Consider the following 24222-nt stretch of genomic DNA (forward strand, 5'->3'; position numbering starts at 1 on the left):
TGATATGCTATCAAATCGTGGCATGTATATACGTGTATACTCTGAATAAGCGAACTTAGAATATGAACACCACAATCAGCATCCTACCGGCGTCGGTGAGCCGGCTCTGTGAGGAGAGCAAGGAGAAGAAGCATTGCTGCCAAACGCGGCTGGTGCCAAGTAGGCATCTGCCCTTCCCGTTATATTCTCGCTCACGACATTTGTCGTATGCGGAACTCGGGCCCAACAACTGTCATGATCAACCTAGTACGTACCATGGTATGAGGTGAGCGGCGTCATGGGCCGTTGAATTACGCCAACATTCGTGAGGTCATCTTCTACCTTGCGCACACCGAACGGGGGGGGGGGGGGGGGCGGGGGAACGTCCGCTGAGCCGGAGCCATTGACGGCGTGGCTAGCCATAGCAGAGTCGGCGACAACGAGGATGGATCTTAGGGTTCAGGGTGCAGGTGCGGGATGCCGGTGCTACATAAGAAGGGTGGGGCTTATAGTAATGAATGGTGCGGCGGTGGACCGGCAGAGGAGGAGTTTCGACGAGGCGAGGCATTGCGGCAGCACGCCGACCGCATGCGGGAAAGTCGGTTGTTGGGCCGGCGGTGGCGGCAGGGGCATGCCGAAGATGAGGAAGAAGATGATGACGTTAATCCACCGAGTATGGGCAGATCGAGCCCCGGGTACAGCCACTAGGTACAAAGATGTAATCATCGACGAGTAAATCGCCGCCTTTTCTACGCGGGAGGAGGAAAAACAGGAGATAGTCAAGTACTACTAGTACTAGTAGGGGGCAGTCGATCGATCTCACCCTCCCGAATTAAGCTTCCTCTCTTTGATTGAGGAGCCATCCACGACCGCTCGGCTCCAGCTCGGTTCGTACGCTTATCTATCCCGGCCGACTCGGATAGTACCTCTCGGAGACCACATTTAATTATCTTCCGAATTGGGATCAATCCTCATGACGATCTAGCTAGCTTTGTATTGGAGCTACCTTTGTACATGTCGTAAGCATGGGGGTGCAACCTGACACATACATGTCGTAAGCATGGGGGTACACGAACTCTAGTATTACATGTCTAGTACTTTTCCTCGTATGCTCTAGTTATTTTAACATATCTATTATATACTCTAGTTTTTTCTTTACCGGATACTCTAGTTGTTTTGAGATAAGGGTCCACCTAAGGCGGAGTTGACCGAGATTTAGGTTAATTGTGGTTCGACCGATCTAATCGATGCCCCCTTGTAGTACTGCTGCACATGACCATATATCTTCTCTACCTCTGGCGAACCTGCTTCTCCCCTTACGGTGAGCTGCTCCTCACCACCACCACTGCTCTAACTGCCGTCCTCCCGGCGCCCGTGGTCCGCTGTTGTGACACCTCGCTGCCATGCCCCAAAGCTCCTTCTCATTAGGTCCACTGCTGCCCCAGGACATCCCTCTAAGCCTCACCACCTTTTTCTCCAGCCTTGCGACACCACACCACCCCACCCAACCCTAACCCCTTAAGTGTATTCCACACGCACTATTAGACATGCTTCATCTAGTTCTACTACTAACTAGAAGACAATGAAGAGCAGCCCTTATAACTTGGTCTCTATCTCTCTAAAGTAGCAAGGTGGGACTAAACTTTGCAATGCAATGCTACTATTCCACCCAGACAACGTGATAGTGGGCAGCTCATTGGGGATATATAGCCTTTGTGGGCCGAATGAAGTGGTCCTGTCTGTAACCGGTATGCATGCAGCTTACATAAATTATCATGTGAAGAGGTTGCTTTTCATTATCTTTCTCTAGATGAATCTTGATCCATGTAGCTATGATAGGATTGTCATTGGGCATGCATTCCTGGCCAAAGTCCATGATATCGTCGGCCACCATGTGTCATGGTATCTCGCCGATCTGTTTGATCGTTAAGCGAACCTTCGTCGACTTCCATGTACAATCATTCTTCCTAGTCTCACTAGATAAACTTGGAAAATCCCAAGTTCAGAAAAATGAATACTCTAGTAATATGCTGGAGAAAAACTCATTTATGTCCACCGGTAGCTGCTAGGTAGATCACTCAACATGTGCAGTTCAAACACACCACCTAGCTATTACTACTCGCGTTAGAAGAAAACGTATGGCGACATGTTAAAAAAAATGTATGGTTTCCTAATACTCGAACTTCAAAATGTGCAATGAAAGGATGCATTCTCATATAATGAAGAGAAAAAGATTCTATGATGCGCTAGGAGACAATGAACATATGTGTGTCAATGGTGAGTGAACAGCTGTCCGGCTCCTTGTGTCGGTACAACGGTGTGTCATTGAAGATTTCGCCAACGATAAAATGAGGAAGTCCTTTGATGGCCTTGTCCCGCCACCTGTTGGGTTCTTGGCCGCCGACTCATTCAACAATAGCCCGCCGCAGCTTTCGGGCACAAGTTAGCATGACACCGACGTGTCGTCACATACTTAATTATTGTGTCTGAGAAGAGTTAGTGATTGCTATGTACAAAAGTGGCCCGACGGAAATCGATCGACTTCATGATTAGCTAGCTAGCCTTGTACCGAAGCTACCTTAATTTGTGGCATGTACAAAAAATACAAAATACATACATTTGCGCATGTAAGTTTCAAAAAATATAGCGTCATTTAACTTCAGTTTGAAAAGATGCAGCTTTTATTTTAAGTTTCAAAAGATGTAACTTACTGTAACTAATCCTGCAGAAACAAATGGTTTCAGAGCGATGTGACCCCACTCGCATGCGAGATGGCGCATCCCCGTGCCCCAACACGACTTCACCAGGTTCAGCAGCGACGGATGTCCGGTTCCTATGGAATCAGGCTACCTCGATGGGCTGCATAGAACGATGAGCACTCCACGGTCTAGCGCTTCTACGACACACACCAACTACCGCGCCGGCTTGTAGTTGGCCATGAAGACTAGGGTTTTGATGAAGGTGGTGAAGATGACCATGAGCACCATGATGGTGAAGGAAGGACTCGTCGTTCAGACCCTTGTCGCCCTGCGGGTGCTTCGGCAGGGTTCATTAGGACCAGCGAGAAGTAATAGTTACCTAGATGGAAGCCTACTAGGAGCAGCTTCATCTGTTGCGTTGAACAACGTCATGTCTCGCTTGGCTCCGTCTTTTCACACTCACTCTATAGAAATACTAATGCAGAGCATAGAAGAACTACTACCTTGGTTGCTGGATGGATGGTGAAGGAGCTGGGTGAATTTGTATTTGGTCTGAGGGACATTACTCCAATTATTAGGATATAGAATTCGTGTCCATCCATTCTACTACCTCCATCACAAATCTTAGGGCTTCTTTATTTTTAGAAAGTCAAGCTATGTCAAGTTTGACCAAGTTTTTACCAAAAATTATTAACATCCAAAATACATAATCGATATTATTAGATAGATAATGAAATATATTTTATATGGTATCTCTATGAAATATCATATTTAAAAAAAGTAAGCCTTAAGATTTGGGATGGAGGTAGTATTATACCTCTCGATCCTCCATGTACTATAAAGTTGTCTAGTTTTATGTGTGGAACGAGGACCTAGTCAATCATATGCATGTGCTAATAGGAGTACTAAAGCTAGAGCAGCCAGGCACGCCAAAAGAGGTAGGCCAATGCATGCATGGATTTTGATGGCAAGGGAGATTTATGCATTTCATGTCCAACATGCGTGCTAGTATGTGGGGCTACACTTGGCTATCTAGCTCAAATTAATAAATCATGCCACAAGTGAATGAAACATATAGTCTGTATGAATGCATGAGCAAGTATACAGACAAGGAAATTGAGTGAGTCTCCACGATGGTACCTACCCACTAGATTAGCTACCATCGGATGCCTTCTAGAGGCTCTCGATGGCTGGGGCTAAGTTCATAGATTATGCCGGGGTTAAGAGCTTGTGATGTTATAAAGTCTTTGTATTCTCGAAAATGTTATAAAGTCTCTCGAAATATGTACCACGTCGCAATAAATATCTCAGTGTCTAGCAGCTCGTGAGAATCTAACTGAATTCCTCACATGCACCAAATGCACGATGAGGAGGCTCACGCGATCAGATAGAGGTTGATTGGGCGAGGTGTGAGATGCATGCGCCAATAATAAACACACTGTGGGCAGCGTTTACACATCCCAACCTAGAGGATGAGGGACACACAACCATAGTTGGCACGCTAGCACGACACCAAAACACTCACGACATAATTTGAAGATCGCCACCCACGACTTACAAAGAGTGTGTGAGGTGCGTTCCAGATGTCTATAGGCACGTCAGTTCCGGTAGCTAGTACTCTTACAATTGACACGGGACTGAGCAAGTGTGCTAAGAGCTGCCAAGCCCGATGACATAACTACCTACGGCCGGATATCAAACGCCCTGAATTCTCGTCGGAGGAGGCTGATGCGATCGTTAAACCTTTCCACTAAATTTCATTGTACCCACATGCATCTTATAGGTAGGTACACTTGCTCTACACAACCTTCTGTTTTACCCTAGTCGTTGACGTACACATAGCTTACGTACATTGTCCTACATGGCGTGCTTATTACCAAGACTTTAGCTAGTGGAGGCACTGACGGTAATCCAGGAGTGAATCTCCACACATATAGCGGACGGCCAGATGTAGCTGGGTAACACACCTTGTGGAGACCAACTCCACTCTCTAGAAAGAATGCCTTGCAAAAATACTTTTTTTTACAGAACCTTGCCTTGCAAAAATACTGTTGTACAACGACTTTCCTTTAACTTTTCAATGAATTTATGTTTACTTAAAAGTACTGTAGTTATACCAAGATTTCTCAAAATGGTTGTACCGCCACCGGTCTACCATGTGGAGATGAAACTAAAAATTCGTAATTAGGGAGCTATATTTAACTGTCTATCCTCATAATAGCTAAATTTAATATATAACAAAAGTCTTTTATATGGCTTTTCTAGACATCTTGTTCTTCTTGTTTTGTAATAGTGAATACCTACTACTGCGACATACAATGTACAACAACTAATGTAGAATTAGCCCTTATATCATACCATGATTAACTACTATGAATATATAAACCACATAAACTTAGTCTAGTGAGTAGCTATAGTTGGAGAAAAACTGTGACTACCCAACTCATGGGGCGATCCTTGTTGCATGTCCTAGTAGTCAATACCACCACCACCAATGACTTCTTCACACCTACCTGAATCAACACACCATGTAGCACTTGTGACTTGCCCAAACTGGTCCTTTCCTACCACCCGCTAACTATGTTACTACCATTGCCGCTACACCGTCCGCAAATCGCAAAACCGCATCTAGGTAGGAGGAAGGCTTTAGTGACGAAGCGGTAAATGTGACATACCTATTAGTTTATGCCATGGTGAAAAATACATAATGCATAAACAAAACCACAAGTCTTCGATAGCCTAACTCCCTAAGAGCTTTCCAACACCTCTAGAGTCGATTTGATTCGAACTTGTGTGTAGAAGTTAACAATATATGAATCATGTAGCATTAAATAATGACATTAATATTTTTTGCAAAAAAAATAAAGACATTAATAATTAGTTTATCCATTATGATTAATAATTAATGCTCGACCGCGAGATGATATGAGAAATGATAGGTAAAAACTATCACCAACAACATAAAAAATAATAACACCCAAAAACGAAACACATAAAATCATAGTGAACAAAAAATGAAATGATGGGTAATTTGTACATAAATTTAGTCACATTTTGTTTTCCAAACATGTGGGTCCTGTTTGAGAGCCTATTCTATGGTGGCACGGTCGTAGGTCTAGACAACGGCTAGGGGAACCAGATCCTATAACATGATGGAACAAAGTCAAGGAGCTACAGTGTTTAATTAGCTAGTGTAAAATTAAGAAGCAAAGTAAGGGCACCAAACAATGTATGCCATGTACTATAACAAACTAATGTGCATATAGATCAACTAAACTAAAAATTAATCGGTCATAATTATGATTCTAAGAAATTATTATAAATGAATACCACATATTTATCACGTGCAAGTTAATTTAGATCATATTGGCCTTAACATTTACTTTTAAACTAAAATCGGCCGTATGTTGTACGTTGACGGGTTTTCACTTTAGCCTCTCAAATATTTTGAAATCAGCCCGCAGTCTAACGACACAGTACTTTCGCATTTTAGGCCCTAAGCCTATCCATCCACTGGCTCCACCCGATCCCTTGACTCCTCTCCCTGACCTCGCGGTAGGCGACAGATGACCTCCAAATCCACCGACTGGTGGAACGGCACTGCGGCGGCCGCAAACCTTCGCGCCCCCTAGCTAGAAAAACGTCCTACAGCTGAGTCCCCGTTCTCGCTTCTAGTTCTTTAGTTCCAACATCAACCAGCTCCTCATGGACAGCGGCCAAAAATAAGCTCGCCTCAACCACTCCATGCCCATGACCCTCACCAATAACGCCCCCTGATCTGTTGTCAAGTCCCCAAGGAAGAAGAAGTCTAGGAACGTTTGTCGTATCACGCTAGTCTACAAGTACGAGACCTGGTAAGCCACGAAGGAACCCTCATCTGATGGTGCTTTCCGATCTGACAACTTTGTTCTTCTACGACTAACTCAAAAAATGTTCTTGGAAATCTTTTCAGAAGGCTGTGTTGGTCATGGTCTTCCTCAATCTACTCCTTGAGTCATTGCCGTTTACTCATGCCCCCCACTACGATGCCAACCAGTGCTTGCTTGTGGCCCTGGCGATTATCTAGGTTCACGACAATGGCACTTTTTTTGGAGATGGCCAATTGTTGACTCACATCGTGATCAAGTCGCTGCTCCTATCGAGTAGTGAGCGGAAGCGCAGCAATCTGAAGCCCTTTATAACCTGACGCTTAGAGGCATAGAAAACTACCGGTCGACCTGTGTTCTGATTGTATATATTTACTACATGTCATGCATGTTGCTTGGATCATTTTAGACTAGTCACAATGGAAAGTATCATATGATACTAGTTTGTGATACCACCACTATAATGCATAGTATTATAGTTCCATCATATTTAATGTTTTGTAGAATCTCAATGCAAATTTGTGTACATGATGTATTTGACAACAAGTTTTCTAGTTTTAGGTGATATGATACCGTATCTACATATGGTACCACTCTCACCTCTCTCTCATTAATTATTATGTTACATCAGATTTTGCTAACATGGCATGCATGATACTACCTATGATACTTCTATTGTGGTGTTATGCATAGTAAATTTATACATGTAGGCTGTAGCTGCAAGAAACAGTAGTGACAGCTTTAATTAATGCAAAAAAAATGTTTAGCATACATTATTGCAATTCCACATTCATTCTGTAATAATTGAGAAGAAACAGAGAGAGTAGAATGATTGAAGTGATAATGAGTGATCTTTATTGATGTACTGTTCACACATATATAGGCTGTGAACAGGCGTTTTACATTGTCGGTTACAACACTTGTGTCTTTTCGGAAGGACACAATGACGGTTCAATACATGCAGCGTTTGGACAACGCTATGTTCTAACTGCTAGGTAGTTACCCTAATGAAAATGCTAACTGGCTAGTTAGCTAGCCTAGATTTAACGCTAACATATTCTCACAATAATACTGATAATTTCCTTTCATTTTCCTTTGCATACAGGTCACGTAGTCACGTGCCTAGACATATGGACAAGATAGTTTATGAATTTTAAAACATGGCGTTTGTTTCTGGACTCTTGATCTATCGACCTTGAACACTTATATGCTATCATATTTAGTTTACAATAATCTTGCAGCAGTGCAAACAGATGGAACTAGGTATAAAAATATATTTAAGAGATAAAGTTGAGACTCTAATATATAGAGAGAACGTGTGCTTATTTTCAAAGAAGGTGTTTTCTTGTGGGCGATCACTTGTTCGAAATCACAACCTTCCAAGATGAACAAGAAATGGTTGGTTAAACTCAGAATTCTTCGTTAGTATCCAACTTAATGTACCATGACAAATCTTACGTTTAGGATCAACGTAGCAACACACTGGCACTTAGCTAGTCATATATTAATCCGAAGAAGGAAAGTAGAATACTGTAGGCCTATAGCTTACCTGACTTCCCTTTATGTTAGAGAATCTAGTTCCGGTGGCAAGTTGGGTGACGGGTCTAACATAAACTCGGCTGATGGCGAGTTGAATGGTGCGATGAGTCACCTTCCTCGCATGTGCTGGATCTGCAGCGAGCGAGTCACCTTCGACTCGGCAAACTAGTCTATCGCCAACTAGTCTATCGCCGAGATGTACACAGTACAAGCTAGCCTCGTGGTGCAATCAATCAACTAAACTACTAGTATTGTAGTTACATGCGAACTGACAGGCACGAGTTGCTTCATAGCAAATGGCTCACAAACAACACATCGCATAAACCATGCTACGCATATTTCATGCTATGATACGTCTGCATGCATTCCTGCCTCAGCTAAACTAACAGGCTTTTGAACATCACATATCGATGATACTAGCTATCTTAAATTTTGAACATGTGTAGCAGAAAAGAAAGAAAGAATAACCTTGAGAAAAGTGACCATACATGCTAAAATAACCAGTGACCAGATTTTGAAGAATTGTTGATCCGACAAGGAGATCAGCTTAAATGTGTTACTAGCAACAGTGTTAAAAATTTCAGCATAGCCAAATTTTAGACATTTAGATCAGATAGCACAAAATATAGCATGGTCAATGAATCATCAAAACCATATTAAGGCATATTGCATATTTCAACTTAAGATCTACACTCCAGATTTCAAAAAACACAACAGATTATTAACAGCCCAGGATAGGAGTCCAAAATAACAGTTCAAAAATCACTTTGCATTCAGCCAACCAATACAGCCGAAGCTCTCAAACTTCAAACATAAACTCAAAACACAAACAAGGAGAGTTCAGCTTCGATTTCTTGCACTAGCTATACTCGAGGCTTCTAAAACCTGCAGTTAGGAAACATGAAGTATGAGTTAGAAGGAGATGTCATAGCATTAAAAATTAAATCAATATCACAAGTAGAAGTGATTTCAAAGCATGAAACGACAGATAGTAGTATAGCTCTAATTACAACCACAAGTAGAGGTGATAGCTCCAATTGAGCTTATAAGCATAAAGGAGCTTGCAAGATAGCTTGTGATTGATCATGACATGTATCTGCAACTCCAAGAATAAAATTTGCAATGGGCCTGGGCATGTGTGTATGTACCTGCGCGTCATCATCTTGGTCGGTGCGGGCGAGGCAGACCTTGCCACCCCTGGCTCGGACGCTGAAGTTGTCCTCGCCAGCATTGCCCAGGACCCTGGAGCATTGGCCAACTGGGGTAGCTACAGCTCGGGAAGACTCCGGGTGGATGCCTGCAGCAGCAATCAGAGTCACGACCACCAGCTCTCCCTTAGTGCCTACCCACCAACATTCCAGTGGCACCATGAGCTTCTACAGCGTCGCCCCTGCCATGCCCACACTGCAACCAACACATGATATATCAACACATCTGTCAGACAGTCCAAGAAATTCGGTGGATCTTATGGCTAGTAAAGGCTATAGTTTACCTTATGTCTGGCCTGCACTGCTGAGTGGAACCAGTGGATGACATCAGCTCGACCACCAAATCATGGTCCTATAAAGTCAAGAAAGCAAACCAAAAAGTTCAGATATCACCATGTTTTCCAAGATATCACTCATAGGCGCAAAATCAGAAAAGCGAAATTCAAGTGGCAAACTACTATTTATCATTTTCCGAACTTTTGTGACAAGAGAGTATAACTTCTACCCAAAGATTTGCACGAAAATAGCATGTTTCTATCTAGTGAACAGATTGTCGGTTCAAGCAAAGTAACTAATGGTTCACAATACAAGTTGGAGGTGGAGCAAAAGAATTAAGCAAGCGGGAGAAGTAACAAATGGTTACATAATGCAAGTTTGAATGAGCTGGAGCACAACATACAGTAACAACACTCCCCTCGAGCTAATCAGCCAGTAGGTAGCAGTTGAAAAATGTACCCGCTTCCAAAAATAAGAAAGACCTGAAAATCATTAGTACCTACAGTCTGCGCTTTTGCAATCAGCAAGTAATGCAGCGCAACACTCCAACAAACACACCAAAGTGACTAAGAGTCAGCTTGTGGGCTTTGACGTTGACAAAATAAAACACAACTTCAAAGGAGCTGTAAGCTCAAGATGCAGTAACAGGGAGACCATCAGAGGCTTGTCGCACCAACTGACAGTACCTCCCTGTAGCTAAATTGAGCTAGCAAGTAGTATGACCTGGAACAGTACCCAGTTACAAAAGGAATAACAATCAATAGGAGCAGATCATGATCAACTGCATCCCGCTGGGAAAACAGCACTCCAAATTATGCTAGCACGGAGCACAGCAAGATCGAGCTGCAGATGCCATGGGTGAGAGGAGAGGAGTGGAGCTCACCAGAGGGTATTTGGAGGCGACGCCAAGACCACGGTCGCGGTGTGGCGGACTCGGAGTAAATGAAGGGACTGGGCAAAGGTACTCGATGAGGTGGCGCTGCTCTTGATGCAGAAAAGGGGAGGATAATTAGATCAACAGGGGTCATGAGGGCAAGAAACACAAGCAATGTAAAAGCTGAAGCATTCAAGGTTGACGTAGGAAGGTATTTATTTACCACAAAGAAGGTTCTGTATCCTGCAGAGAGAAGACAGTCAGCAGGAACGAACTTTCAGCAAGGCACTTTTGGTAAAGCTGAAATCATTCCCAGACCCGGATGTACCTACAAGAGATGGACAAGTTGACGTCATGCTCAGGTATATACATACACACACACTATAAGTAGCAACAAGAAAGATGTAATGGTCAAGCTATAGTATTGCTAGAGCATTTACAAGAGAGACGGATGTATTACCCTAATTCGTGCTGGCTTAATTGGAAATTTCCATGAACCATGCAAGGCAAGATGAAGAAACAAGATGATGATTTAGTTTTTGCTGTGACCAAAAGCAGCAGCAGCAGCACGATGGGCAGCTAGGAAACAGTGAGGCAATGACGACCTTGTGGGAGCAGAAGACTGTGCTGGAGCGTACAGGTCGGAGCAGTATCTCCACGGATTCGTCCTCGCCAGGCTGGTTGGTCAAGAGAGAAGCAAGAAATATTTCAGCCGTAATAATTTCAGGAAAAGAAAGAAGAAATCTTGGAACAGGCACCTGGACTGGGGAGTGGTTCATACCGTGAGGTTGTGTGGAGATGGTCGCCGGGCCTGTAGGTTCCGCGGACGGCAAAGTAGTCGAAGGGGGCGCAGACGGAGTCGCGCGCGCCTTGGTCATGTGTCTAATACCTGAGCGTCTTGGTCGGTCCGGACGAAGAAAATCTTGCCACCCCTGGCTCCGATGCTGAAGCTGTCCTAGCCAGCCTTGCACAGGTCCCTGGAGGAGTAGCAGGCAGCTATAGCTCAGGCCGGCAACCACCAGCTCTCCCTTCGTGCCTACCCACCAACATTCATGTGCCGCCACAAGCTACTACAGCCTCCCTCCTCCCGTTGCCGAGCACCACCGTCACACCGTCTTGCTCGTCCCCAAACTGCAACAAACACGTGGTATGAACTCAGCTATCAGACACAGTCCAAAAAATCGGTGGATCTTATGGATACTAAAAGCATAGTATAGCTTACCTTATGTCTGGCCTTACACTTCTGAGTGGAACCAGTGGATGACATCCGCTTGACCAACATAACATGGTCCTATCAAGTCAAGAAAGCAAGCCAAAACGTTTTAGATATCACCATGTTTTCCAAGATATATCATTCATAAGGCAAAAATTCAGAAATGGCCAAATTCAAGTGTCAAACAAGGCATGGTGCCAAATTAGTGTATTTCATTACCGAACTTTTGCAACAAAGGGTACAACTTCTCCCCAAAGATTCACACTAAAATAATATGTTTCTATCTACTGAACAGATGGTTGGTTTGAGCAAAGTAACTAATGTTTACGAAATAGTACAAGTTTGAGCTTGAGCACAAGATGCAGCAAGCAGGAGAAGTGACAAATGGTTACAAAATGCAAGTTTGATTGAGCTGGACCACAGCATACAGTAACAGCAAACCCCTCTAGCTAATCAACTAAAGAAATCCTTTCCCGCTTCCAAAATAAGAAAGATCTGCAGATCACGAGTACCTACAGTCTGTGCTTTTTTGCAATCAGTAGGAAAGCAAGCAATACAGCCCAACACTGCAATGAACACATCAAAGTGACTAAGAGTGAGGTTGTGGCCTTTGACGTTGGCAAAGGACAACACAACTTCCAAGGAGCTGCAACAAGCTCAAGATGCAGTAACAGGGAGACCATCAGAGGCTTGTCGCACCAACTGACGGTACCTCCCTCTAGCTAAACTGAGCTAGCAATTAGTATCACCTGAAACGTTACCTGGTTACACAACGAATAACAAGAGCTAAATTGAGCTAAATCCCACTGGGAAAACAACACTCAAAATTATGCTAGCACAGTCAGCGGCAAGAGGGAGCTGCAGATGGCATCGCTGCGAGGGAGCATGAACACACCAGCATGTACATGGCTGAGAACACGAGTAGGTCATAGCAACCACGAATACGAACTACTAGGTGACCAGAGCGGGTAGTGGAGTGGAGCTCACCAGAGGGTATTGGGAGGCGACGCCAAGACCATCCAGTGTTCCAGTGGCACCGCGAGCTTCTACTGCATCGCCCCTACCGTCCCCACACTGCAACCAACACAAGATATGAACGGTGGATGTCAGACAGTCCAAAAAAAAATCGGTGGATCTTATGGCTAGTAAATGCATAGCATAGTGTACCTTATGTCTGGCCTGCACTGCTGAGTGGATCCGGTGTATGACATCAGCTCGACCACCAAATCATGGTCCTATCAAGTCAAGAAAGCAAACCAGAAAGTTTAGATATCACCATGTTCTCCAAGATATCACTCATAGGCGCAAGGTTCAGGAAAGCCAAAAACAAGTGGCAAGCTAGTATTTATCATTTTCAAACTTTTGTGACAGAGTATAACTTCTACCCAAAGATTTGCACGAAAATAACATGTTACTATCTACTGAACAGATGGTCAGTTCAAGCAAAGTAACTAATGGTTCCAATGTTCACGAAATAATACAAGTTTGAGCTGGAGCACAAGATGCAGCAACCGGGAGAAGTAACAAATGGTAAACAAAATGCAAGTTTGAATGATTTGGAGCACAACATATACAGTAACACAGCACTCCACACTGTATGTCTGTAGCTATTCAGCCACTAAGTAGCAGTTGAAAAATCTACCCGTTTCCAGAAAAAAAAAAGGCCTGAAGGTGAGGCGTACCTACAGTTTGTGCTTTTGCAACCAGTAGGAAAGCAAGTAATGCAGCGCAACACTCCAATGAACACACCAAAGTGTCAAAGAGTTAGCTTGTGTCTTTGAAAATAAAACACAACTTCAAGTGCACCAAAGTGAGTAAGAGTCATTTTGTGGCCTTTGACGTTGAGAAAATAAAAACACAACTTGAAAAGAGCTGTAAGCTCATGATGCAGTAACAGGGAAACCACCAGAGGCTTGTCGCACGAACTAACTGTACCCTCCTCTAGCTAAATCAAGCTAACAAGTAGCATCACCTAAAACAGTATGCGGTTTCAGAAGCTATAAGAAGCACCATGAGCAGATCATGATCAAGTGCATCCATCCCGCTTGGAAAACAAGACTCCAAATAATGCTAGCACAGTGAGCGGCAAGAGCGAGCTGCAGAAGCAATTGATGCGAGGGACCATGAACACATTATAAGCAGTACAGCGTGGAGAACACAAGTAACTCTTAGCAAACACAGAGAGAAAGTAGCAGGTGACCAGAGCGGGTAGTGGACTGGAGCTCACCAGAGGGTATTTGGAGGCGACGGCAAGATCACGGTTGCGGCGAGGTGGACTGGGAGTCGAGGCAGGAACTGGCCAAAGGTACTGGTTTAGATGGGGCTGCTAGTTGACGGAGACCTCGATGCCCTTGTTGGGGCTTGGCAGCAGCAGCAGGTATCTTCACCTCACTGAACACACATGGTGCTGCATAGAAACACGAGTATTTCCACAGGTCAGCTAAGCTGGATGCAGTAACACGCGCGAGGGGGGGGGGGGGGTGTGGGGGGAATGGACCTTTTGCGGGGGTGCTCGACAGCGTGTCCATGGAGATGGAGATGGGAGTCTTTGAGGTCGTGGTCTGGGTGAGCCCGTCCTCGTACATACAACCTGCGATGAAGCAAAGCACAAGAGGAGGTGATGAATAGGGCAGGGAATTGCATGAGCAGACCAATAGAAGAGGACGCACCAAGGAGATGAGGGAGTGACCTAGGTGAGCGACATGGTGGAGCACCATATGGAGGTGTGAGCGGGGACGGCTGCTGGTCAAGAAAGAAGCAGACGATTAGAAGGCAATAATAGTTTCAGCACATGCACACACAGAAGAGACATTTAGGTATTCGTTATCAATTCTTATACTGGCTTAATTGGGAGATATTCATGAAGGCAAGATAAACAAACAAGTTTACAAATGGTTCAGTTGTTGGTGTGAAGAACCCACGATGGGCTGCAGATAGGCAAAAGAAAGCCCTTGATGACGACGACGGCATTGGCGGAGCGTACTGGTCCGAGCAGTATCTACGGCTGGTAAAGAAAGAAGCAATTAGGAGGAAGAAATTTCGGAATTATTTGAGTTGTCCGAGCGTGCTGGCAACATATTTATTTGAGTTGGGGAAAATTAGGAGGAAGAAATTTCGGAATTGGGGGATTGGGTAGCTAGGTGTTCATACGGTGAGCTTGTGTGGAGATGGTCGGCGGACGGCGAGGAAGTCGAAGGCGTCGGCGTCCCCTTGTTCCCTTGGGTCGGCGGCGGAAGCCCTGGCCTCCATGGCGGCGAGCTTGGATGCGGCAGCGGGGAGGGTGCCGTGGACGAGCAGCGATGGCGGCGGCTGGTGCATCGTCCGGCGGCGCTGGAGGGAAATGGGGGGGGAGTAATTAAGCTAGGGTTTGGTTAGTTGTGTTTGATGCTGGGGAAATGGAGATGCGTTGGATTGCATAGGAATATAGGATGGGCTTCTTCTCTCTTGGCTGGATACAAAGGCAGGACCCGGTTAATTAGGTGATGCGTTTGGCACGATGGAAAAAAGAAAAGATGCACGCGCGCGCGCGTGAAACGACGCGACGAGATTAATTAATGGGGAGAGACTTGTATAGGATCTCTCCATTAGGTAGGATCATAGGATCAACCCAAAAAAAACATACTTTGAACAGGCGAAAAAATCTGAAAATAATAAACAGCATGCATATAGGTTGTATCTACAACTCCAAGAAATTTCAGCTTAAAATCTGATCTACACTTGGAGAAATAAAAAAGACAAATTTTATTGTGAATAGTGTCAGATCTGGTTGAGTAGTATTTCACACTATTCACACTCAGATTTATCTTTTTTGTCTCTCTAAATATATGCCGAATTTTGAAGTTGCAAATTTTTGGGCGTTGCATATATAACATAGATGTGTATTGTGATTTTTTTTCAGATTTTTTGACCATATTTTGTCTTTGCAAAAAAATTGTTCTCATAGATCCTATCTAAGACATGATCCTACCCAAGTCTTCCCCTTAATTAATGCCCGCGCGCGCGCGCCGTAGAAAAAGATTGGATTGGATTGGTCCTGGCGTGGCGGTGCTGTACACGCTTTTCGACCCAACATAACGCCACGCCTAGTTCCACCAAGACCAAACGACACGCGGCCGGAAGAAAAACAAAACCAAAATACGAGCATTTCGAGGTTCGCCACGGCTGGCTCTCCATCTACACCTCCACCGACCCGGCGTCCAGCCACAACAAGGACAGCGCCAGAGACCAGGTATGTAGTGTAGTACACTACCAAAATATCTATCTACGCTACGGTACTCTCACGTTACTACACTGTTCATTGTACGTCGTGCTCACCAGCCTGCTCTTGCATGATGTCATGCAGGTGCTGGCCGAGGTGAGGAAGCTGGTGGACACATACAAGGAGGAGGAGGTGAGCATCACGACGACGGGCCACAGCCTTGGGGCGGCGCTGGCCACGCTCAGCGCCTTCGACATCGTTGAGAACAGCTACAACGGCACGTTCCCCGTCACGGCGTTCGTGTTCGCCAGCCCGCGGGTGGGCGGCGCCGGCTTCAGGAAGCGGTTTGACGCTGCCGGCGCGCTACGACTGATGCGCGTGCGCAACGCCCACGACATCGTGCCCAGGTACCCGGCGCTGCCGTACCACGACGTGGGCGCCGAGCTGGCCATCGACACGGGCGCCTCGCCGTACCTCAGGGCGCCCGGGGACGAGCGGGTCTGGCACAACCTCGAGTGCTACCTTCACGGGGTGGCCGGCGTGAAGGCCGGAGGAGGGTTCGAGCTGGCGGTGCAGCGCGACGTGGCGCTCGTGAACAAGTCGTATGGCGCTCTCAAGGAGGAGCACGCGGTGCCGGCGGCGTGGTGGGTGCCGGCGAACAAAGGCATGGTTAAAGGAGACGATGGGCGCTGGAGCCTCGTCGACTTCGAGGAGGACGACGGGGAGGATGCCGTCCTGCCGCTGAACAACAAGTGAAGCTGACGCATATTTCTTCCGAGCATGCATGCGCAAATCATTTGTGCTAAGAAGACCCTCTCAGAAACCAACAAGAAATGTACCTCATGCTATATGGAGCTTGTTTTATTTTAAAAAAATAGAAATGACATTTTAAAGTAAAAAAAATGTTGTGCTCTATCAATATGAAAATTTTCAACTCAAATACATTATAATTGAGGCTGTGCAAAAATAATAAAATCTGACATCCACAATAGTGAACGGTGCAAACTTTTAGAACCTCAAAATCTATTAGATTTTGTTATGTTTGCACATCCTAGACTATATGGTATCCCGAGTTTAAATCTTGTAACTTGATAGAACTCAACATTGTTTACATCTAAATATTTTTCCATATTTTTTTGAAACTTTAAAATGTCATTTTTTATTTTTTCAAAGAAAACTAACTACATGTAGCTCGTCCTATCAAAATCAACGAAAAAATAGCACGCTATTTCAGCGTTTTAGCGGCACTAAAGCATATTTGGAGAGTAAACGCTATGCTATGGATATTTGTCTCATTGTGACGGTAATCTCGTTATTAGTAGCGCTATACAAACTATTTCTCCTAGCATTGTAGCGGTGCTATTTTCGTAAAAAAAAATAGAGCTGCGAACTAACTATTTTAGGTCCTTTGGCTCACGAGCTGCCGAAATCCCCATTCCTAACCCTGGCCATTCAACCGGAGCCCCATAAACAGCTCCCACTCCTCACATATAGCATCGAAACGAGCAAGAGCTGTTATTTCAATAAAAAGAAACAAAGCTTGTGAGCCTAGGAGGAAGTTGCTTCTAGTTTTCCATGATGATGATCTGCAATCCATGGGTTTTTCTTCTGAATCAGATAATAACTCCATGTATTTTCCAACTATTTCATCAGATTTCAATTAATTACTACGTCTTGGCTCGTTAGTTATTTATTTGGACTATGCTTGTTGGCTGGTTAGTTGTCTACCTTTTTTTAAAATCTTAATTCTCCATCTAGTTCTAGACTATGACTATTGAATTGTTGATGTTACTTGTTAGACCGTGACAAATCTTTATCTTTCATTGTGATATGGACTTTGTCAATTTGATTAGTTGATCTGGTCAATCTTTTAGCAGCTGAAATCCTTAGTATACATGCTATATTTGTCTTTTTTTTGTAAAACGCTATGTTGTAAAATAGTACGTTATTAACACATTATAAGGTGCATATCATATTTTGGAAGGCCACGCTATTTCATTCAACGCCCTATTGATACGTCCATTTTGCATCACTATTTTATATCATAATTTGCTGCTATTCATTGATATATTTCATATTTGGAGATGATACTTATGTTATTTCATCTATTTTGCATGTTTCATGATTATTGGAGGATCGCGCACCGGAGTCAGGATTCTGCTGGAAAAAGCACCGTCAGAATGCAATATTTCGGAAGATCAACGGTTGACGGAAATTATATGAAAAATCCTATTTTTCCAGAAGACGAAGGGAGCCAGAAGGGGGAGCCGAGGGGAGCCGAGGTGGGCCCACCTCATAGGCTGGCGCGGCCCAAGGCCTGGCCGCGCCGCCCTGTGAGGAGGGGGCCCACAACCCCCTCTTGCCTCCTTTTCTTCGCGTACATCTTCGTCCCGAAAATCTAAGCTTCAGAGGATAGTCGCGGAGAGTCACAGCCGCCTCTGCGGGGCAGAGAACACCAGAGAGAAAAGAGCTCTCCGGCAGGCTGAAATCTGCCGGGGAAATTCCCTCCCGGAGGGGGAAATCGACGCCATCATCACCGTCATCGAGCTGGACATCATCTCCATCATCATCACCATCATCATTATCATCATCACCGCCATCTCCTCCGCTGCACCTCGTCACCGCTGTAACAATTTGGGTTTGATCTTGATTGTTTGATAGGGGAAACTCTCCCGGTGTTGATTTCTACTTGTTATTGATGCTATTGAGTGAAACTATTGAACCAAGGTTTATGTTCAGATTGTTATTTATCATCATATCACCTCTGATCATGTTCCATATGATGTCTCGTGAGTAGTTCGTTTAGTTCTTGAGGACATGGGTGAAGTCTAAATGTTAGTAGTGAATTATGTTCGTTAGTATTCAATGATGTGATACTTAAGTTGTGGTGTTATTCTTCTAGTGGTGTCGTGTGAACGTCGACTACATGACACTTCACCATTTATGGGCCTAGGGGAATGCATCTTGTATTCGTTTGCCAATTGCGGGGTTGCTGGAGTGACAGAAACCTAAACCCCCGTTGGTATATCGGTGCAGGAGGGATAGCAGGATCTCAGAGTTTAAGGCTGTGGTTAGATTTATCTTAATTACTTTATTGTAGTTGCGGATGCTTGCAAGGGGTATAATCACAAGTATGTATTAGTCCTAGGAAGGGCGGTACATTAGCACAGGTTCACCCACACAACACTTATCAAAACAATGAAGATTAATCAGCTATATGAAGCGAAAGCACTAGACTAAATTCCCGTGTGTCCTCAAGAACGTTTGGTCATTATAAGTAAACAAACCGGCTTGTCCTTTGTGCTAAAAAGGATTGGGCCACTCGCTGCAATTATTTCTCTCGCACTTTACTTACTTGTACTTTATTCATCTGCTATATCAAAACCCCCTGAATACTTGTCAAGTTGCTGATACTGATAAATTTCGTAATATGAGTGCTACTTATGGTCTTGATTCTCAAGTTGCTGCAAATCTTTATAAAGCTTTTGCCTCTCATTATGAATTGCCTAAGAAGAACTTTGATAAGTATCATGAACCGTATAAAGATAAAATTGATTCATCTATAAATAAATGTGTTGTAGTTGAAACTGTTGATCATGTTATTCCTGAAGCTTATATTGAAAAAACTCCTTTCCCTGCTAAAATGAAAGAGTACTCCGTTATAAATAGTGCGGTTCATAAAAGTGAAAAGAAACCTATAGAACCTGAAGAACAAATAAAAGTTGAACCTGCTGTTGCAATTGTTAAAGATCTTGTGACTGAAAATATAGAAGATGGTCATATTATTTTCTGTGAAGATGCTTCTAATATTGTTTCGCATCCTAATAAGTCTAGGAAAGCTAGTATTCCTATGCTATCTGTTAGAATTGGTGATCATTGTTATTATGGATTATGTGATATTGGTGCAAGTATTAGTGCTATTCCTTATGAGCTTTACACGGAAATTATGCACGAAATTGGTTCTTGTGAACTTGAAGATATTGATGTGGTTATTCGGCTGGCTAATAGAGAAACTATCTCTCCAATTGGTATTATTCGAGATGTTGAAGTTCTATGTGGTAAGATTAAATATCCTGCTGACTTTTTGGTACTTGGTTACTCGTTGCTAGTAAATATTGTCCTATCATTTTTGGTAGACCTTTTCTAAATACATGTGGAGCTATTATAGATTGTAAGAAAGGGAAAATTTTGACTAAATTTGTCTGGTGAATCTTATGAGTTTAACTTCTCTAAATTTACCAAAACTCCTTATAAAATTGATTCGCCTAATAGTGATTTTAAAGTTGAACAAGTGTGCATCTATTGTTCTTGCTCCTAATAATCCTTTGCAGCAACATTTGGAGAATAGTGAGAGCGAAGTTTTTAGGGAAGAAAGAAATGAGCTTGATGAAATTTTCCTTCGTCAACCTATTCTTAAGCATGATTTACCGGTAGAAGATTTGGGTACAACACCACCACCAAAGGAAGATCATGTCTTTGATTTAAAACCATTACCTGATAATCTTAAATATGCTCATATTGATGATAAGAAAATATATCCTGTTATTATTAGTTCTAAGCTTTCAGAGTTTGAAGAAGAAAGGTTATTGGAAATACTGAAGAAACACCGAGGTGCTATTGGCTACACTCTTGATGACTTGAAGGGGATTTCTCCATCTATTTGCCAACACGCCATTAATATGGAAGATGATGCGAAGCCTGTTGTTGAACCTCAGCGTCGTCTAATTCCTAAAATGAAGGATGTGGTAAGAAATGAGGTATTAAGACTCCTTGAAGCTGGTATTATATATCCTATTGCTGATAGTAGATGGGTTAGTCCTGTGCATTGTGTTCCTAAGAAAGGAGGAATGACTGTCGTGCCTAATGATAATGATGAGCTCATACCTCAAAGAGTAGTTGTAGGTTATAGAATGTGCATTGATTATCGAAAAGTTAATAAGGTTACTAAGAAAGATCATTACCCTTTGCCTTTTATTGATCAAATGTTAGAAAGGTTATCTAAAAATACTCATTTTTGTTTTCTTGATGGTTATTCTGGGTTCTCACAAATTGCTGTTAAAACTAAAGATCAAGAGAAAACCACTTTCACTTGTCCCTATGGAACTTATGCTTATAGGCGTATGCCTTTTGGTTTATGTAATGCTCCTGCTACTTTTCAAAGATGCATGTCTGCTATTTTTCATGGCTTTTGTGAGAGTATTGTAGAGGTATTCATGGATGATTTTTCTCGTCTATGGGAATTCTTTTGATAGTTGCTTGCGAAACCTTGATAAAGTTTTGCGAGAGATGTGAAGAAACTAACCTTGTTCTTAATTGGGAGAAATGCCACTTTATGGTTAATGAAGGAATTGTATTGGGACATAAAATTTCCGAGAGAGGTATTGAAGTTGATAGAGCTAAAGTTGAAGCTATTGAGAAGATGCCCTATCCTAGGGATGTTAAAGGTATTCGTAGTGTTCTTGGTCATGCTTGGGTTTTATAGGAGATTTATTAAAGACTTCTCTAAGATTTCAAAGCCTCTTACTAATCTTCTTCAAAAAGATGTACCTTTTGTTTTTGATGATGATTGTAAGGAAGCTTTTGAAACTCTAAAGAAAGCCTTAACAACTGCCCCTATAGTTGAACCTCCTGATTGGAACTTACCATTTGAAATTATGTGTGATGCTAGTGATTTTGCTGTAGGCGCTGTTCTTGGACAGCGAGTAGATAAAAAACTGAATGTTATTCATTATGCTAGTAAAGCTTTGGTACGAGCATCAGAAGGATAGGCATCTTCACCATCAGTGTCATAGTCATCATCGTCTGGAGCATTTGGATCAACATCATCTCCAGTCTCATACTCATTATCCTCATTGATAATCATGACTTTGCGAGTTAGGACAATCGGAAAATGAAGTGTCACAAGTATGACTAAAGCGAACGGCCTAACTTAAAATCTGGAAAAGTGTGGCAATCATAGTATATCAACCAAACATAACGTAAAATATTATAAAATTCATATAAAATTAAAATATGTTATGCAAGAAAACATTTATTTAGATAGAGTTTCTTGATTCCATTTCTTAGGGAAGACCATGAGTTCTCAAAATATAACTAGGTGGTTCGTCGACCAATTACATGAAATTTTAGAGTGAATCAATTCTTATCAATTACATGTGCCGCTTCATTCATCTCTCGACCTTCCCAATCAAACAAGAAAACACTTGATATTCTGCATAAACCGTTGTCGCCTCATTCCACATTCGAGCTAGTGGAACGCAGTACATCGGGCATCCATGTTCACATATCCCATTCACGTATGTAGCTAACACGTACATCAGTGCCTTCCTCTTCACGTGGCTGGCAATAGGATTGACCAAAAAATCACGAAAAAAAATATTATATTTGCTAGGCTAGGGGCGCCGTCGCCAAGCGTCCAAAGTCTTAAGTCGCAAATATTCACGCGAGCGCACGCGCTATTTAGACATGCTTCATCTAGTTCTACTACTAACTAGAAGACAATGAAGAGCAGCCCTTATAAGGTGGTCTCCACCTCTCCAAAGTAGCAAGGTGGGACTAAACATTGCAATGCAATGCTACCATTCTACGCAGCCAATTTTATGGGCGAGTTGATTTCAGCTAGCCTTATCGGCCCAAGCAAGTGTTGTTATTGATTTGGGATAGCTTTATTGGGCCCAAATACGTGCTCCAGTTGTACCTGCTATGCATGCAGCTTGTATAAATGGCCACGTGAAGGGGTTGCTTATCATCATGGCCCTCGTCCAGCGTGCATTCTTGGTCGAAGTCTATGATATTGTTGGCCGCCTTGCGCCATGGTATCTCGCCCATCCTGTCTCATAATATGTTGAAAAAAAATCTTATCTATGTGCACAGGTAGCTGCTAGCTAGATCACTCGACATGTGCAGTTCAGACGCCACCATCTAACTATTACCACCCACGTTGTAAGAAAAAGTGAGGCGATAAGGTTCAAAAAATGTATGTTGACCCAAAACTATACCTTAAAATCAGCAATGAAAGGATGCATCTTCATATAGTGAAGATAAATTTATTCTATGATGTGTAGGAGACAACGAACATTTGGGCTTCAATCGACAACTGTCCGGCTCCTTGTGTCGGTAAAATGGTGTGCCGTTGAAGTGGAGAGCTTAGAAGCGACATGGTAAACGCAAGCGTCCGGAATTTCGCTTCTTATCTGTTGCGCATCTTGACTCGCAAACCACTAGTCCTGCGAGGTTGCTGAATATATACCTGGTTACATCTGTGATAAACTTGTACAGGGTTATCATACATGGTTACACCGCCCATTGAGGTGAAGGGGAGGTGCATGACCTCGAATGTTGTTGAATATATACATCGTTATATCTATGATAAACTTATACGTGTTATCATATCTCATAGTAATTCTACATTCATCGTGCTCCTGCTGCAGTACGCCGAGGGCCTCCCTAACACTGATTTTGCCAACGACAAAGAGGAGTTCCACTTTGATGGCCTCATCCCGCCACCTACAACCAGCCTAGGGAACTCACGCAGTTTAACTTTCTATCTATGCATGCACGTGCTATGTGATGCCATGATATGCTATCAAATCGTGGCATGTATATACGTGTATACTACGAATAAGCGAACTTAGAATATGAACACCACAATCAGCATCCTACCGGCGTCGGTGAGCCGGCTCGTGAGGAGAGCAAGGAGAAGAAGCATTGCTGCCAAACGCGGCTGGTGCCAAGTAGGCATCTGCCCTTCCCGTTATATTCTGCTCACGACATTTGTCGTATGCGGAACTCGGGCCCAACAACTGTCATGATCAACCTAGTACGTACCATGGTATGAGGTGAGCGGCGTCATGGGCCGTTGAATTACGCCAACATTCGTGAGGTCATCTTCTACCTTGCGCACACCGAACGGGGGGGGTGGAGGGGGCGGGGAACGTCCGGCGGCCGGAGCCATTGACGGCGTGGCTAGCCATAGCGAGTCGGCGACAACGAGGATGGATCTTAGGGTTCGGGGTGCGAGTGCGGGATGCCGGTGCTACATAAGAAGGGTGGGGCTTATAGTAATGAATGGTGCGGCGGTGGACCGGCAGAGGAGGAGTTTCGACGAGGCGAGGCATTGCGGCAGCACGCCGACCGCATGCGGGAAAGTCGGTTGTTGGGCCGGCGGTGGCGGCAGGGGCATGCCGAAGATGAGGAAGAAGATGATGACGTTAATCCACTGAGTATGGGCAGACTGAGCCCTGGGTACAGCCACTAGGTACAAAGATGTAATCATCGACGAGTAAATCGCCAGCTTTTCTACGCGGGAGGAGGAAAAAACAGGAGATAGTCAAGTACTACTAGTACTAGTAGGGGGCAGTCGATCGATCT

General features: G+C 43.7%; 1 protein-coding gene and 1 long non-coding RNA gene across 2 annotated transcripts; one reads left to right on the forward strand and one right to left on the reverse strand.

Annotated features, from left to right (window-relative positions):
* Nucleotides 1-9237: 9237 nt before the first annotated feature.
* Nucleotides 9238-14017, reverse strand: LOC124649527. The gene is made up of 5 exons (XR_006986675.1): nucleotides 13882-14017; nucleotides 12822-12889; nucleotides 12642-12728; nucleotides 9576-9643; nucleotides 9238-9380 (listed from the first exon to the last, which is right to left on the reverse strand). It is a non-coding gene; the product is annotated as an uncharacterized LOC124649527 (long non-coding RNA).
* Nucleotides 14018-14994: 977 nt separating this feature from the next.
* On the forward strand, nucleotides 14995-16608 carry LOC124648271 (phospholipase A1-II 6-like). The gene is made up of 3 exons (XM_047188063.1): nucleotides 14995-15005; nucleotides 15741-15882; nucleotides 15997-16608. Exons 1-3 carry the CDS (start codon nucleotides 14995-14997, stop codon nucleotides 16606-16608), a joined length of 765 nt encoding a protein of 254 aa, XP_047044019.1.
* Nucleotides 16609-24222: the final 7614 nt, after the last annotated feature.

Source organism: Lolium rigidum, chromosome 4 (assembly GCF_022539505.1).
Source record: "Lolium rigidum isolate FL_2022 chromosome 4, APGP_CSIRO_Lrig_0.1, whole genome shotgun sequence".
NCBI classification, from domain to species: domain Eukaryota; kingdom Viridiplantae; phylum Streptophyta; class Magnoliopsida; order Poales; family Poaceae; genus Lolium; species Lolium rigidum.